A 17,451-nucleotide genomic window follows, 5' to 3' on the forward strand; every position below is an offset into this window, starting at 1 on the left:
TAGATACTAGAAAAAATCTTTTTCACTGAGTGGTCAGGTATTGAAATAAATTGCCCAGGGAGCTGGTGGAGTCACAGTGTCTGGAAATGTCTAAGTGGCATCTGGATATGGACTGGGGATATGGTTTAGGGGTTAGTATGGTGATGCTGAGGTGGTGGTTGGACTAGATAATCTTGAAGGTCTCTTTCAGCCTTGATTCTGTGAGTTTCAGTACCCAGGAATCCTTTCCCATCTTATCTTTATCTCTATCTCTTTGGCTTTTTTAAAGGATAACATCTCCTTTTAAGGCTCAAGAAACTTAATTTTGGCTGCAGATCCTCTGAAAACAGGCTTTGGAACATCCTGAAGGCAATTGGGATGTATAGTTTTTCAGATCCTCCACATCCCTGCTTATGTACTTACTCCCTCTGTTGCCAAGACTTCCTCTGTTTTATTTTGTAGCCCCCTTTATATTCCAATGTGAAATGCAGACTGTCACATCTCCAAAGACTTCTGTGTAAGCCTGTCAGTTCTGTCCTTGCCCTATTGCTTAGTGTTTGGCCTTGCCATTTATTTTGAGAGAAATGAGGACTTGTCAGACTTGTAGCAGTCTTTGCTTTCACTTGATAAGGGTAAGAAAGATAAAAATCAGTGGGTAGATGCCTGCAAAATACAGACCAGTCATTAGGATAGTTTTACATACCAAAATTTTTCTTGGGCATCAGTTTACACATAGAGTAAATTACACCAGTTGATGCTTCCTTTTTGGTAAGTGACATGGTCCTCCCTGTAGCTGGTGGAGCTTGTGGCAAACACTCCTTTCTGGAGGGAGTTTTGTGGGGTAATAGAGGAATTACTGTTTGGTTTATGACAGTGGTGATGTATCCAGACTGCAGACAGCCTGAGATGCTGTCTTGGAAGGTGAGAGGTTGTGGGGGGGTTAAGTGACCACATTAATAATGCAGTAAAGGTTGTCAGAGCTTCAGAAGTTCACTGTAGTTTATTTTGATGCTGTGAGAGGTGGCTGTTTACGAATTGAGCTCAAGGAACATGTGTGGACCCTGGAACAATGATCTATTGCATGTCATTGTGAGTCATACTAGCAGCCTTAGTATGGGGAGGAGCATGACCTTTTTTCCTGTCTTAATTCAGACTTGATTTTAGTAAAGATACCTGCAGAGTAAATGCAATTTCACTCAGTACGTCATAGCTGTAAAGATAAATTCTTAATAAACTTTTTTTTTTAATGTGTGGTCCTGAGTTCTTATTTCTATTTTTTGACTTAAATGTTTAAAGGAACTCTGATAACTTTGCTTCCTAAAATGCCTCTTTGAATACTATTTATTGCAAGATTTTATTAACAGTTTTCATTTACTACATATGGCAAGTTCTTACATAGGGACTAAGGTACTTTTGTAAGTGAATAAAGATATTGCCACAGAGTTGATGTCCCTGTATAGTATTTCACATCTTCAGAGCAGATGATTGTAACCACTTGTAACCCTCCTTGCCAACTTCATTCATAAGTTATGTATTTTTTTCTCTTGCATTAATGAAATTGTGGCTTCTGAGCATACTGGAGTGAGTTTATAGCTAGAAGAAAACTATCTTTTAGACTTGTACTTCAGAATATTGGTGCAGTCAAGTCTTTTGACAAATGCTTCTTTGTCACCTTTTCATAATTTCTCTAGAAGATAAATGTAAGGTTGAGCACCTGCAGCAGTTTCTGTTAGAAATCCTGTTTTGATCTGTTTTTTTTCAAAACATTTTTTAAAAATGTTGGTCCTGTCAAGCTGGAATTTACTGCATGTTTTTTGCACAAAGGTGTTTGCAAGCCCTTTTTCTTTTGAAGTTTATGTATTTTGTTTTCTTTTTGACCTAGAGCAATATGGCAAAAAATCCTAAATCCTTGGCAATAGTAATAGAAAAAAGATGTCTTACTTTAGAAAAGATTGAAAACAAATGGCTAAAGCTTAAAAATACTTCTTCACGCACAACAGATAGTTTTGGAGGGGAGGAATGTATTGATCATTCACAGCAGTTGGATACCCCTAAGGCAAATTTAGCAAGGCTGAATGCCTTGTGTGTGCACAGTTAATTAAATGCACACTCTGCATTTTTTATTTTTTTAAATTTTTTTTTAAATCCAGTGTCCTCTTCTGTTGAAATTAAGGACCCAAAAAGGCTGGAAGGTTAATGTTAATAATGAAATATTATGTCTTGGTGCTGGTGGGTGTTTATTACTGTTTTCCAGGGAAATCAAATTTAGACTGTGGCTTTTTAAAATTCTTGCTTTCATACACGTGTTGTATAAATGCTTTCACAAATTTAACTTCGTTAGTTTTTAAATGTTCACGTGTTCTTTCATCTTGAACACTTTGTAAGAGAGCTGATTTTATCAGTTAATTCTCCCCACTTTTACGTTCAGTACTTTAAAGAAGAGGCCTTGCTAATCGTGTCTGGTCACGATTTTAATGTCTCCAAACAGTTAGACACCACCATATACATCATATAGATAATTTATTCTGAAATAATATTAGCTCAGCTACCTGATGCTATTTCTGTCAAGCAGCACCATTGCTTACTGAAGGAGAATACTGAGCTTGGTGATTAGTATCACAAATCAAGTTCTACACAGGTGCTATTCTCTGGGTGCATTCATGTTTCCCTTGGCATATGTCACTTCATTTTTATGTTCTGTGGGCTTTTTCTTTCTAATAATGTGAAGTCTCTTGTGTCTAACAAACAAGGCCTCTTTGATGTCTGCTAATGCATAAGGCTGTTTTTTAGCTCGTAAACATCCTGGGACAGAAAAATAATCCTGAGGTGTCTCAGGCTTGTGGCACTGAATGTCTGCTCAGCATTTCAGAATCATCATTGTTCTTTGCACCATCAAATCTTAAATACTAAAAATAAGAGGAGCTATTGCTGGGAATTACAAGCATGAATTCTCCAGGGATATCCATTACCTTGTGTTAATCACTTCACCTGTCAAGCCTTATGTTCTGCATGTACACACATGGGTGAACTAATGAGCAAGCAAGAGGAGGTGACAACCAGAAATCAGTCATGCTCTTCTGTTGTCATGTGTTCTTGGTTACATTTCAGGACTGCTGAGGAGAATTTATAGCTAGAGTAATCTGGTCCCTATCCAATGCACTTACCTGGTATTATAAATCTATTTGCATTTTTAAGTTACTGAATGAGAGATGTGAGTTCCAGAAACAGCGATAAGCAGCCCAAGGATACAGTGAATGTGTGAGCGGCAAACTAAAAATTATCACAGTGATATCAGTGTATGACAGCTGTCTATCCTTGCTGCACTGGAGAGGACTTGCAAAGAAAAAGGCCAAGTAGCACCTACTACTGATGTATTAGACTCAAAGGCAGTTAGCCTAATTGTTTAGGCAGCTTTGTTCCCTTCGCCAGATGTCCTTATATCATGAGGCTTTTCTATCTGACCCTATCACTAAGCTTCCAGAGCATATTTCCTCCATACTGTAGGATTTAAATGAGGGAGAGGAATATTCAAGATAAGAAACAGCCTTTACCAGCCTGGCATCTTCCTTCTCCTACCTTTGGGAATCCTGTGTGTTAAACAACCTGGATGCTCTCAAGCCTTTCTGTTAGCTCTTCCCAGTTATGAGGAAACATTTATCATTTGGAGGAAGTATTGATCAGAGAGAAAAAATATTCTCAGCAGATAAATGTGTTGTAGATGGACTGTCCACATGTTTTAAGAGGCTTGAATGCCATATTTCACTAATGAAACATGTGGAGGCTCAGATGTTCTTGTCTTCATACCAACAAAAGCCTTGCACCTACTTCGAGTTGTGTAGAGACATTGTAACGCAGAGGTATTTGGTCAAAATAAGTGATATTTGCAATTAATTTTTAAGACTAAAATTTCTCTGAGGTGTGAAGATGACCTTCATGCCGTAGTTGCCCTGTACGTTTTCAAGGGCTTTGTAACCAAAGTAATAATCAAAAGAAAATCCAGAGATAGACAAGACTTCCAGAGAGAGAAACTGATCTTACTGTGCATTGTCATTGAGGTATTGAATTCTGCAGATAGAAATTAATTTCACTGGCTACCTTCAGAAAAGTTTCAGCTGTTGATAGTGAACTGTGGTTTGTCAAAGCAGTACTTGGTGGAAGAACAGGAAGTAGGAAGATGCTGATATTGGATGGGTGAAGCTGCAGGACAGAATTAAGGGTTTATTTACAATGACTACCTGGTTTATCCTCCTCGGATGGGCAGATGATAATTTTTGCTTTGTCTTGGTTGGTGTAATGACTTTGTGTGTCTGGGAAAATGATGTTCTCTCTGGTAATAGTCTCATCTTTTTGTCTGGATCCATGGTGTATATTGTGATGACTGCACAGAGTCTGGATCAGAGCCTGGAAGGTGTGTTACTGAAGAAAAAATGGCCTGTGAGCTTCCAAAAAGTGTAAATCCAAAGGCTCTGTTCAAACTGCTTGTTAGAGTAGTGTGGCTGATTTTGCAGTATTTCTGTAGAAAAATAACTCTTGTTCTTTGCTTGTGCTTTTTCTAGAATTGGGAAGACAGTTGGGCAAGGGTCTATGGCTCCTTCCCTTGTGCGTTTTTCTAGGCTGAATCTGTGCCACTGCTGAGCTTTTAGTTTTTTGCAAGCACTTAGAACTAGCACCAGGAGACCCAGTCAGGACTGCTTGTTGTCCATGCTGTGCAAACACACAGCAGGAAGCTGCTGCTTCCCAAGGGGCCCTCGCTCCAGGAAAAACAGGAAGCTCCAGGATGAAACCTTAGTGCTGTATCCAGATAGGCTTGTCAGTAGATGGCCAACCTAAAACAAAATGACCATGATCTGGTGTTTAGCATTGTGTAAGTTCTTGGTAGCTTCTTAACTTCAACATCTGAAATCCCCTTTCCAGGATTATAAGAAACTTCCGAAATCGTAGCTTTTCTTTTGTTTATGTGCCCATATGTGAAAAATGGGACCAGAATGTTGTACACCTGCTTATTGTAGTTCATTCACTGAAGTTGAAATTGAGGTTTAACCACTGAATTAAGGACCTCCTCCTTGTCCTTATTGGCCTTTTCATTTCTGGGAAAGCGTCTGTGTCTGAAAAGAGAATTTATAGTATGTGCCTCTCTCTAAGCATACATTTCAGTGTTCATTGGAAGTGCTTTTGCTGACTCAATCTAAAGTCTGACAGGTATGATTCTGCCCATCACTGGGACAGGACTTGGCTTGCTTTCTGTGCCCAACAGTGAAAATTATATTAAGGGCCCTTAAATCTGAATGTACTGCAAGAACTATAATTCATTTAGGCTTCCTTAAATGTCCCTCAAAGGCTGGCAATTATAAATCAGTATTCTCATTTTTCAAAGTTTAATTGGAATGAATGTTGATTGATTTAAGGTTTTTGATTGATTAAAACACTCAAACTAACATACCAAAAACCTAAAGGTTTCAGTGTGGACATTAATTCATTTTATGCTGATGGCACACAAAGACTCCCTCCTAAAACAAGCATGAAACAATCTTCCCTGCTTTTCAGAGTTGCCACTGTTGGGTAAGTTTATGGTAGGTTGTAACTAGAAGGAAGAATTTGTAAATAAAATTCCACATCTCATGCTCGTGGCTGTGTGCAGTAGTTAATGAAAGCTGGCCAATAAAAGATCTCTGCTCTTGTGCCTTTAAAAAGTATCCTGTTTGTGATGGCAACAACTATCAATTATTTTTCAGACGTCCAGTTTGGCTGTGAGCCAGTACATTGTAGAATAGCTGATTTCCTCACTAATTTTGGAACTTGTAAGTGGTTTTGTAACTTCTTTTTAAATGGGATTTATGAATGTGGGGGACTAATGGTACTTGCTAGAGCCGAGTTCAGGCAGGACCCGTGCTGTGCAAGTGTCACTTAACTTTACCACTAATCTTGGAGCTGTAGCACCACCTGCTATTCTGGCTGTAGATTTCAGAAGTGAAAATGGAATTATCTGTTATGGTGTAGTGATTTGTAAATTATCTGTGGCTGTCTAGTTCTAAACCATTAAACTTCTGCTGTCTGGGCCTCAAATGTAAACTGAAACCTTCAGAGTACAGAGATTAGGATACATTTATAATGTCATCTCATTTAAAGAAGCAGCCATGTTAGAGACAGGTATGGACCTAGTAGTCCTTTCTTCTCCTGTTTCCAGAGACATAAGCTGTTGTTAGTGTTTAAAAGGAAAATTAAAATGCTGGTTTGTTTAATACAGAGGACACAGATATTTGGAATGCTTTACTACAGAGAGGTTTAAATTGTGCTTTTTGTTTAAGCAAAACCTTCCAACACTTAAAGGATCAAACTTAAGCACTTGAGTAAATAAGTCTTTGGGAGTAGCTTGCCTGATACTCTTTGGAATATGTCATACTAAGAATAATGTCTTGCCAAACTAGTAACTTTGGATTTGGGCAATTTAATATTCTGTTGTAAAGTTGAAAGTACAAAACTTTGTTTTTTGGAGAAAAAAAAAAACAACTTTGGAGAATGTGTTATGCTTAAGCTTTCAGTGGACTTAACTCAGCAAATGCTTCTGGTCACAGGCCACATTGCTGCTTGTCTGTAAATTTTTACTGGGAGCTGAGGAGAGTCATGTGGACTTCCAGGTCCCCATGTATTAATTACATTTATATATCTCAGTGAACCAGACTTGGACTGGAGCTGAATTTCATCAGGAGCCCTCACCTAGAGGAGTGTGTGTGTGTTTGGGCCTTGCAAGGCTGGGTTTAGGCTCTGTGGATGTTTGAGTGGGACACAGCTGCTGAATAAAAGCAGGTGAGGAGATGATGTCCTTGCTTAGGTGTAAACAGTTGTCAAGTCTGTGGTTTCAGTTGCTTGAGGTGAGTGAAACCAGCTTGCTGACTGACTAAAAACCTGGAAGGTACTGCGTGTGGCACAAAGAAGGGGAAAGGAAATGTTGGCTGGTGAGAGGGGACGTCTCCTTCTGGCCCTTTCAGGTGTAGCTGTCAAATTGACTGGAGTTTATGGTGTAATCCAAGGTAAGTATCACACTTTTGGGAGAAGTGATACCTTTATACCAGGTGCTTGCTCAGTACCAGGAGTTAATCTTGCTCTGGTCATAATAGGTTTTTTCCAAGCCAAAAACTTAATGACAGCGTTTAAATTGGCAAGTGACAAATTAGCAGCTAGGATGAGAATTATCTTGATACCTTTTAGTAAAACATTTTGTATTTAGTTGAAGGGTGAAATGATCATTGTCCTTCATTATGTTTTCTTCTACTTGTGACAGAACAAGTAGGAATGGTTTGAAAGTGAAAGAGTGTGGGTTTAGATATTAGGAAGAAATTGTTCCCTGTGAAGGTGGTGAGGCTCTGGCCACAGGTTGCCCAGAGAAGCTGTGGCTGCCCATCCCTGGGAGTGTTCAGGGCCAGGGTTGGCAGGGCTTGGAGCAGCCTGGTCTAATGGAAGGTGTCCCTGCCTGCTGTGTTTTATATATGTTTTATATATGTTCTCAGTGTGCTCATTTTTGAAGGAAGGGGAAGGGTTGCATTCACACAGCAAATAAGGAAAACTGGGGAGGAAGAGATAAGGGGGGAAGCTAACATTCTGTATTTCAGGGGTACATCTTGGGTTATACCATTTTTCTAAATGCATTACAACACCTGCCCATGGCAGGGGGTGGAATGAAATAATCTTTAAGGTCCTATCTAACCCAAACCACTTTGTGGTTCTGTACTCAGTGCTTGCAAACTAGTTATACCTTGCCTGAGACATATTAGAGGAACATAATAGTGTTGCTTTGAATAATGTGGGTCTCTGTGACTGACATCAAAATACCTCCTGCTTTTGTTTTGCATTGTTTCAAAATAACAGCTTTGTCTTGAATGTGGTGTGTGTGCACACTTATATTAATCTGTGCATTTGAAATTCTTGCCTGGTGACTTCTGAATTGTGTAACACACCAGCAAAGATAGTTCAGGTTCCTGTCTGGAAAGATTGTAATTTATCTTGGTGGTGGTGCAGTGCAGATTGATTTAGACTTCTCCCATTCTCTTATCCACAGCAATTGGAGCAGATCCAGAAGGAGCTAAGTGTTCTGGAAGAAGATATTAAACGAGTAGAGGTGAGATACCCAGACATTATTCTGACTCTGGCAATTTTTCATTTTCATCAAGCTGTCTGCCTTGCTGTGAGGCTGCTGGGTTAAATTTATGGCATTTAAGTCAGTAATGGGAAAATGAACAGATGATGCTCTTTCTTTAATTTGTTCATTTAGCTGATGTGTGCAGGCTGCAGTTTGGTAGCTCTTATATAATAATTTCTTTATGTTGGTAGTAAGTATTTCAGAGTACTTGCTAGAAATCAGCAGCTGGTATATTGATCAGAACTTGAGATTTTTCTGTGTTGCTGGCTGTTTACACAGCCTGTTTAAACCTTAGCAGTGTGCAAGTCTTAAAATGGAGAGCTGTTGGGGACTCAGAAGAGGGTTGTTACACAGAGACTGGGCAGGACCAAAACCAGCTTCTGCTGCATGTCAAATCTGATTTCTGCTACCTCCTGGCATAGTTCTCTTAATTCCTTAATGATGGGAATCTCTTGACATTTTTGCTGAGAATTATTCTCCAAGAATTTGGAACCTGACAGTGCAATCTTTCTGTCTTCACTGAGTCTTTAGGTTGCTCTTGGTCCTTTCCTCTAACCATTCTAGTGTATAGTCTTGCAGTAGGAAGCTGTTGTTTCAGGAATACATCAGATTGACACCTCTCAAAATGTAATTCCCTTAAAGCTTCTTGGGAATCAGTTTGCTGGTCTGCTTCTCACTTCTTGCTTATCTTGAGCAGTGAGCCTGTGTTCCCAACTACCTCCCAAAAAACCTTTTAGATTTCTTCATGCAGTTAATATGTGTGCTGATGAATTAGCAAAATATGACTGACAACTGCAAGGATTTCCATTTGTCTGATAGCCATTAGGAATTTTTTCAGACCTCTTTTCCTAAATGTTTCTCAGCTTTTGTGAAATAAATACACCTTAGCATATTTTCTTCAAACTGGTAAAATAAGTATTGAGATCTAGGAGTAACTATTCCCATAATCTGTGGGATCTCTCAAAGAGCATCCAGCTACCTGTTTCTCTGCTCTTTCATCAGGCATTTCAGTGGGCTGCAGCTGGGGTATACTCCTGGGGTATGATGGTGACCTTGGCTCTGACCTCTAAAGCCTGGGATCTCTCTTGTCACAAATATCTTTCTTTCTACCTACCAACTAATAGGCACCTAGTGGGAATTTGAAAGCTCAAGTAATAATTGTCCTAAGAACACTTTGCCCCTCAACTAATGAGCTGCTGCATCCTGCATAGCTTCCATTTCCCAAACAGATGAAAGACAGTCTCATACTGGGTGCACAGCAGTGACTTAGTCTGGGAGGGACAAAGCCAAGTCCATGGGCAAAGTTTCTCTTGTGCAGTTGTCCCACAGAGGACTGACAGATCCTCTTTTATGTCTGTGGCACCACCTTTGCCCTGTTGTCTTATGACTGTTGCCATGACCCATATCCAGCTTTACTTTCCAGTTGTGAGGGCTGTCAGATAAGTTTGTATGTGTCTCAGAAATGCAGTTACAGCTTGCTTGTTCTGCCATGTTTAAGGGAGATGCTGGGTTAGAGGTAATTGGATGATAACCAAATCTGTTGAGTTTTTAAGAGTATAAGCTCCAAAACTGCCACTCCTGAAGCACAGAGCACCACAGCTGTTGGACTTTTGAAACCCAGTTTGAATGATAACTGAAAAAAAATTGGAGAAAATTAGTGTTTTGTCAGGTATATTAAAGAGTTTTGGATGGGAGTTGGTTATCTGCATGGAAAAACATCAATATTCTGTGAACACATATATTAGGCATACGTGTTCTGTCAGCTCTGATGTAACATGGCTTTCTGTTTCAGGAGATGAGTGGCCTGTACTCCCCGGTCAGTGAGGACAGCACAGTGCCACAGTTTGAGGCTCCCTCACCTTCACACAGGTATGGAGCTTGCAAATCAACTTGCCTTTCAAGCTGTACATGTTGCACTCTACTTGCTAGTGCTTTCCAGGCAGTACCCAAAACACGAGAAAAAACAGGTTTTGAGTGCTGTACAGTATTTTCCTATTGTGTTTCTAATTGGTGTAAACTTTATGTGAACAAAGAAGTGAAGAAAAAGCCATCTGAGCCTGCATTTGGATGAAAAATCTGATCTGAATCAGATGCCGTGGAAAACCGATGGCTTTAAATGTCATGTGAATTAGTAAACTTGAGTCATGAGCCTTTGCTATGAAATAAAATATTACTGTTATTTATTTGCTGCCTTTTCTGAACATTATGCAGTTCTGCTTGGCATATGAAAGGTCTTAATTTTGTATGATATTGGAGTGCTCTGGCTTCCCCAATCAGCATGGATAGCTAAAGGTATGGGCTCGGATCAAAATGTGAAATATACAGCCTATTGATTCTGTTTATCTGCTGTCTGTTTTGATTTAATGAAATACCTTTCTAGTAACATAATTTCATGTGTATTTTTGTCTGGAATATTGCATAGTCTGGTTTCTTGATGACAATATTGCAGATGCTTCTTGTATCCAAGTTGTAAGTGCCAGAGTTTGAAGTGCCTTACTTTACAGATGTGTCTTTTGCTTTAATTTCAACAGGGCCGAGTTATGTTATTAAGTGATCATCTCTCTCTCTTAGAAGTAGAGCTCTCTAAACTGTCATTTTCTGTTATAAAATTGTGCTGGTAGATATTTTTGCAGTTAGCTGCTCTAAACCTAATAGCCCAGAAGTAAAAAATGATCAGATTTCTTCCCTGAGAGAGACTTAAACACAGTGCTGTGGTGAGGAACCCAGCAACATTTGCTGGAATTTCCTACTGAGATGCTACTTCTGGACACAGAGACCGATATCTCTCGTATTTCTATGAAGCTCTGGCTGCCCTGAGGGAAAGGACAGGAATATGGTCACAATGAATGGGAACACATTTCTAATTCAGCTCTTCACTGCTTCTTCACTTCTTTTTGGGTGCAGATTTGTTTCTTGATATGGGGTATTGCTGTTTTGCCAAGAAGCAGTTTTGTGAAACTGATGAGATTCTTGTCAGGTTCTACTACTTTTCTGGTTATTGGCTATTAAAGAGATTGGTTTTGCTCTATGGTACTGATGCTTGGGGTAAACTTGAGCAATGATCAGGCTCAGTTTGTTAGATGTTGGATGCCTTGATGCCTAGAAGCCTTTCTCTTTTAACAGGAGATTGTACTTATTGGTAGAAATGTATCTCTATTACTTGAGCTAAGCTAACAAACAAGCCCCCAAAGAACTTTATCTGTTGAAGGCTGGAATAAAATTTAAAGCCCAGGAGTCTGAGTAAAAGAGTTGAGGGGGGAACAGTCTGCAGTGAGAACTACACTGGTTTCAGTCTACTAAGAATTTCCTAATAATCCTTTACGCCTATTTATTTCACGTCCTAGGGGTCAATCAATCTCAGTTCTTGCATTTGAAGATGTAAGATAGTATAAAAGAAAATTGTAATGATCTTTGGATTGATGTGCTTCACCTGGGGTCTGCTGGGAGGTGGCAGTGGGTTGGAGCCATGATGGGTACAGAGACTGTGGGCTCTTTCTTTACCTGCCTGTCTGGGTCCATCTTGCCTGGGTCTTTAGCTTTGGGGTTTTCCTCCTGGTACAACATGCCAGGGGTGTGATATAATAGGATATTTAGGTGTTTTCTAGGGAATGTGGGTTTGCCTTTTTCGCTCTGCTTTAGAAGATCCCTTATCTTTTTCTTGATGTTCCTGTGTTAAGAAGTAGCTTTGAGTGGTAGAAGAGAAATCAGTATGTGAAGGAAGTGTCTGAACAGGCATGAGTAGTTGCCAGAAGTTACTCCTGTAACTTCTACCCACTTCCTATTTTTATATAGTTTTATATAATTGAATTGCATTGCTGTGAATTACCATAAATGAGATTCCAGGAAGGTCTACCACTTGAAACTGATTTTATTTTCAACATTAAGTGTAAGTTTTGAAGAATATCTCAACCATATTCCTCCTTGGCAAGATTGCTTCAGAACAGCTGATATGAAATGTGCTGATTTTTTTCATTTCTCTTAACTGAAATATTTAATCTCCAGAGTGCATTTTAGAAATGCCATGAACCACTAAGAGTGAAATACAAATATAGGTTGGGATGGATTTACTTCCATGTTAAAATTATATTGAACTTGCGGAGACTCTTTAGCTTATCAGTGAATTAAAATGGTGTATTTAAATTGAAATATAACTTAACATACTTAACACACTGCTAATGAAATGTAATTGTATAGCACTTTGGTAATGTGCCTTTATAAAGAGTACAAGGTTATCACAGACTAGTGCTGAGAGGAAGAAAACTTCTTTAGCCTTTGAATTTAAAGTTCAAGAAAATAGAGTTCTTTGGAAATCGGTTTTATCTGGTCTCTGGTGACTTGCCCTTATTCATCTGCTCTAAATCTAAATCACAGGTTTGCTTCATTAATTTTCTGTTTCTTTTCATTGTTTGTAGCTTTTTCCTCCCCATTCTTAACATCTTCAAAATGTGAAATTACTTTGCCTTCCCCCAGCTTCCTTCGGAAGCTCTTTAGCAAAAAAACCTAGCACAGCTATGATGTTCAGTACATCCTTGGCTGCAAGAAACGCGTGTTTTCTCTAGTGCCTACGCAGGCTGTGATGAAACATTAAATTGGGTAATAGCACAGTGCTTGTTTACAGTGTTGCCTATTGCTTGGTTCCTATACTAATAGAGAACAAGAGGGGAAGAATAAGGGAAGAGAACAAATAGTTCTGTGTATGGCTTTTCTGAACGGGCGTGTGTGTTATTCTTGCTCCCAGTAAATGGTGCAAATAGGAGATAGGAATAAGCAACTTCTCTGTGATGCTATCCGGGACTAATGACAGTAACAAACTATGCCTAATAGGAGTCTGAGGGAAAATTCTGATCTAGAAATGAGTTGCTTGGTAACTCTGGTTCAGTTATTGAAATCCTCATCTTCCTTCCCCTCCATTTGTTCTAATTACCTCCTCCCATCTCCCCCCATCCCTGTAATGGGATTTATAGTCTGTGGGTTGCCGTGTTTGTTGTTGTTGTTGTTCAGGGTTTTTAAATGTCATATCAGTGTAGCTGAATTTTCGAACTGAACCTAATGTTACATCTTTTAAAAAACAACTTGGAGGGCACCTCTGTAATTTTCTGAGTACTTGCTTCTTGTTTATTAAAAGGAAAAATGATCAAGCATACATAAGTTAACTCAGCTATAGGCACCACACAGAAAATCTTTGAATTTGTAGTCTGGGTAGGGAGATGACGTCTACACTCTTGAACACTTTACATCACCAGACAACCTGCAGCAAAACGAGACCAGACACTCTGTATGAGTCTGTGTGTTTTGCTGTTAATTGCCACTGTACCTGTCTCAGAGTGGGGTACTTCTTCATTGCTTTCTAGCTGAATGTGTTATTCCTGCAGTTCTGGCAGGATCTGCTGTCCATGTTTCATTATTTTATGCAGCCGCATTCTAATTTAAAGTTCATTGTCCCCAGCCATGCCTGAAATGGCTCTGCTGTTTTCTCCCTTACAATAGCTTCCGCAAATTATTTTTATCCCTCAGTTTTTCTTTGTTTGCAGCTTTTGTCTTGCCTGGAACAGAAGTCCAATCAATCTCATTTTCCAAGTTAATTTTTTAAGACTCATCGGTAGTTATGTCTCGTCTTCTGTTTCCACTTCCCTGGGAGCTTGAAAGCTTTCAGAGAAATATTTAAGCACTGGTACCATTGATTCATTCTTGCAAACTTACAGGTGCCCTGCCTGGCATTTCAACCAAACCAATTTGTTTATGGCCAAGAGTCTCAAGTTTACACATAAATTCTGTCAGCTGTTACATAAGCAGGAATTGGTACAATTATCTTTGACAAAACCAAGACCTACAGCAGTGTTCTATAAGCTTTTTAAAGAAATCTTCAGCTTTCTCAGGCAATGCTTAAAACCTAAGGTTACCTTATAAGAAAGACTGAGAATACTGAGAAAATGATGCCAGCTAGTTTCTTCTCTGTCCAAGTCAAATGACATAGCAGAAGCAAAGCGGTTAAAAATATTTTTTTAGAAACAAAATCATGGTGATTTTCATAATGTGTTCTGCATAATCAATAAAATTGTGCTCTTGTATGCTAATCTTTGCCTGTCATGGAAGTATGAAATTGGAGTGATAAATGTGCTTTAATCTGGCTCTGGTGTTTTACTGTGGGAGTTGAATTTTTTGCCTGTACATCCAAGAGCACAGAACCAGCAGTTTTCTGCTTGGATCAGGAGATCTTTCTGCAGTTTCGAAAGCTAAATTCCCTTGAGTTTGTATGTCTGTGCTGTGTTTTGAAAACAGTGATTTAAAAGGTATGTTGTGTCATTATAGATACTATAATATGGTGTAGTATTTTCTAATAATAGTAATCCTGACTGTCAGTATTTTATTTTTTTTTAGGTCATTTCTGTGTTTTCTTAATGGTCTGTTTAAACTAGTGTGTGTCTTGCACTGATTTATCTAGTTTTTCCCTTTCCAGTGTTGATTCAAATGCCAGAGCATTAAAATCCTCTATTTTTCTTTTTTTAAGGATTTGAAAACCAGTGGTAGCATGTTATTTTCAGAATGTCTTCTGCTGTGTATTTCATACAGAAGATATGATTTTGCAATTTAATTAGAAATTATTTGACTGCACTACACATAATTGTGTGTGACAGCATTCTGCTCTAGGAAAAGCCTGTATTTAAAAAAAAAAAATCTCTCCTAAACTCCCAAACAAAATAAAACCTTGTGTTCCCTATCTGTAAAATGTATTTCAAAGGCAAGTATGCTGCAGAGTGTCAAGGAGGGAATAGCAAAGAGATTAAAAATTATAAAGGATGGCTGTGCAGTGATTTAAGCAGACAATTTCTTTTATTTTTGCAGTAGTATTATTGACTCCACCGAGTATAGCCAGCCTCCAGGCTTCAGTGGCAGTTCTCAGGTAAGGTAATAGATAAATGTCTGCATGGGGGGAGAGTGGATGTGGAGGTTGGGCAGGGTTGAGGTGCACCTTCATCCATCTCCAGAGCCTTGAAAATGCTTTTAACTGGTTGTATGGGCAACTGCAGCTGTAGGAATGATTGTGCCCAGTTGTGTGAGAGAGACCTGGTGTAATGTATTTAGACATCTGACTTTTTTCTTAAAGCTGACTCTTCAGAAGAGGGGATATAGTTTCCTCTTCATCTCCCATGTGGGTGGCACTGGGGAAGGGAGGTAAATCCCTTTGCATTGGCTTAAATGGCTGCAGATCAAGGTTAACTTTAAAAACAAACAAACAAAAAAAAAGAATCTCCAGGCACAGTTGCATTGTTTGTCCTCATCAGGGCCTTTTACAAACTCTTACAAATTCATATAGAAGGTAAAAAGCTGCATATAAAAGGGAGCTGTTTGGCAGGCAGCCTCCAAACTGCCTGATCCATGGGGCCTCCTGAATTCCAAACAGCACTGCCATAGTCTTGCACCTTGGAGGGATTCAGCTGGGCTGGGGAGGTGACACTCATACCCAGCTCACAGTTCCAGAAAGGTTATACAGTTTTCACTTGGGCAGATGGACTGTTGGGCACATTCCAGCTGTGCCTTGGGTGCTCTCTGGTGATGGTGGACCATCCCCAGCACACACCAGCACAGAACTGGTAAATTAACAGGTCAAAGTGCTGTTGGATCTAATTTGATGTAAAGAAAAAAGCACCTGGATTTTTCAGCTGGTGCACATATATGTTTGCATACAGCTGTGTAAGTAATTGGTAATTGGAAAATTCCACGTACTAGTCTGTGGGGAAAATGCTGCTTGTTCCTGCTACTCTGGTGTTTGGAGGTTTTTGCTTGAACAGAGAGTTGTAGTTCTGTGCATTTCTGGTGGCAGGGATAATGTAGGTGGGGGTTTTCTGTTCAGGACTCTGATGTGCTACAGTGTATTTGTTCTCCACTGGCATTACTTGTCTCAGTACTTCCTATTTCAAAGGCAAAATTAATAGCATAGTGAGCTGCTGGTGAGCTCGCAAAACAAACAACCTAGACTTTCTAGTCATTCTGTATGACAGCCTTATTTGTGTGAGAATAATCTTTTTTGTCCTCAAATGTGATTTCTTGTCCTCAAGAGTGCAAGATCTGTACTCTCAAGTACAAATTTTCAAATTAAACTTTAATGTATGTTTGGATTGGGAGTTCAAAGAGAAATCTTGAAGTTAAACACTTCTGTTCAAAGGTAGTCTAATTTCAGCAGGACTTTACCATAAAAACAGTTTTAAGAATTTAAATTAAATTGTGGGGGTTTTCCCTAATTGTCAGTCACAGCAAAAATCATATATTGGATACTGCTGGCAGTAAGAGTTATCTAGGATGGACAGCACAGCTTTCCTTTTTCAATATAATTACTTTGTGCATTGCCCACAAACATGTAGTTAGGGAAGAATTTATATCCCACAAGGCTCTAGGACAGTACTCTTCCAGAAGATGAGCTTCAGAAGTAAATAGTAGACAAGTCACTTAGGCCCTGTGGAATTCTTCAGGTAGTATTTAATGGCAGTACCTTTTTTTCTGCTAGAAAAAAGGAGTTTGTGTGCAGATAAGGAGCTTTTTCACAGTTGTTAGAGGACTCTTAGAGTATCTGATGGAGTTCAGACAGTAAAATCACTCCTGATACCAGAGGAATCCAAACTGATATCCTCAGCTAGAGCAACCATAGTAGTGTTAGCCGTTGAATAAAAATTGTTTGGGTATCTTTTCTATCTTTCCTAACTTTTATCTCCTGTTGCCCAGTATTGCTTAGAAAGTAGCCAGGGAGCAGGCTTCATAGAAACTGAATATCTGGTTTTGGCAAAATGTGAGCAGGTTGCTTAGCTAAGGGTGGTCTGATGACTGTAGGTGAGTGGTGCTTGCTTGGTTCTCAGCACAGCTGGGTTGCCACCTGCCAACCTGACACCTGCTCCACAGGGATCCTCCAGGGACACACAGCAGGTGGTGGCACAGCAGGCAAACACCTGATTGATTCCATCTCATTGTGGACTGGGATCTGGCAGATCAGGCTTGGGTTTGGGTTTTGTCACTCATTGTGGTTCAGGCAGCTTGCCTTAACTTGAGACTGAAATAACTGTGCTTTGCTTGAAGTTGTCTTGAGCCCAAATCACTAATGATGTGCTGAGAGAGACTGGAGATTTGCAGACTGGTGCACAAAAATTACAGAAGAGGCTATGGAAGTGTTCTATTAAGCATTTTTTGAGGATGTAAAATTTTAGAAAATGGTACTTAAAAAGTATTGATGTAGGAGCACTTCCCAGTGTTGTGTGTTGAGGTTGGAGCTGCTTTTGAGATGAAGCAAGCTGTGAAGACCATGGCTGCTCTCACAGGCAAGTGTGAGCCACGATGTCAGTGTGTGGGAA

At 39.4% G+C, this 17,451-nt stretch overlaps 1 protein-coding gene across 5 annotated transcripts in view; it reads left to right on the forward strand.

Moving 5' to 3' along the window:
• The window catches only part of COP1 (COP1 E3 ubiquitin ligase), a 124,275-nt gene that overhangs the window by 15,885 nt on the left and 90,939 nt on the right, over positions 1-17,451 (forward strand). For all 5 annotated transcript variants that reach the window (XM_005528753.3, XM_014257608.2, XM_088060605.1 and 2 more), the window contains exons 7-9: positions 8,033-8,092; positions 9,906-9,982; positions 14,957-15,014. In XM_005528753.3, coding sequence (XP_005528810.2) covers positions 8,033-8,092; positions 9,906-9,982; positions 14,957-15,014 — 195 coding nt within the window. The remainder of the gene's footprint in view (positions 1-8,032; positions 8,093-9,905; positions 9,983-14,956; positions 15,015-17,451) is intronic.

The sequence above is a fragment of the Pseudopodoces humilis genome, chromosome 10, assembly GCF_049639895.1.
Source record: "Pseudopodoces humilis isolate 2021_Gansu_Grassland_sample_001 chromosome 10, ASM4963989v1, whole genome shotgun sequence".
Lineage (NCBI taxonomy): Eukaryota > Metazoa > Chordata > Aves > Passeriformes > Paridae > Pseudopodoces > Pseudopodoces humilis.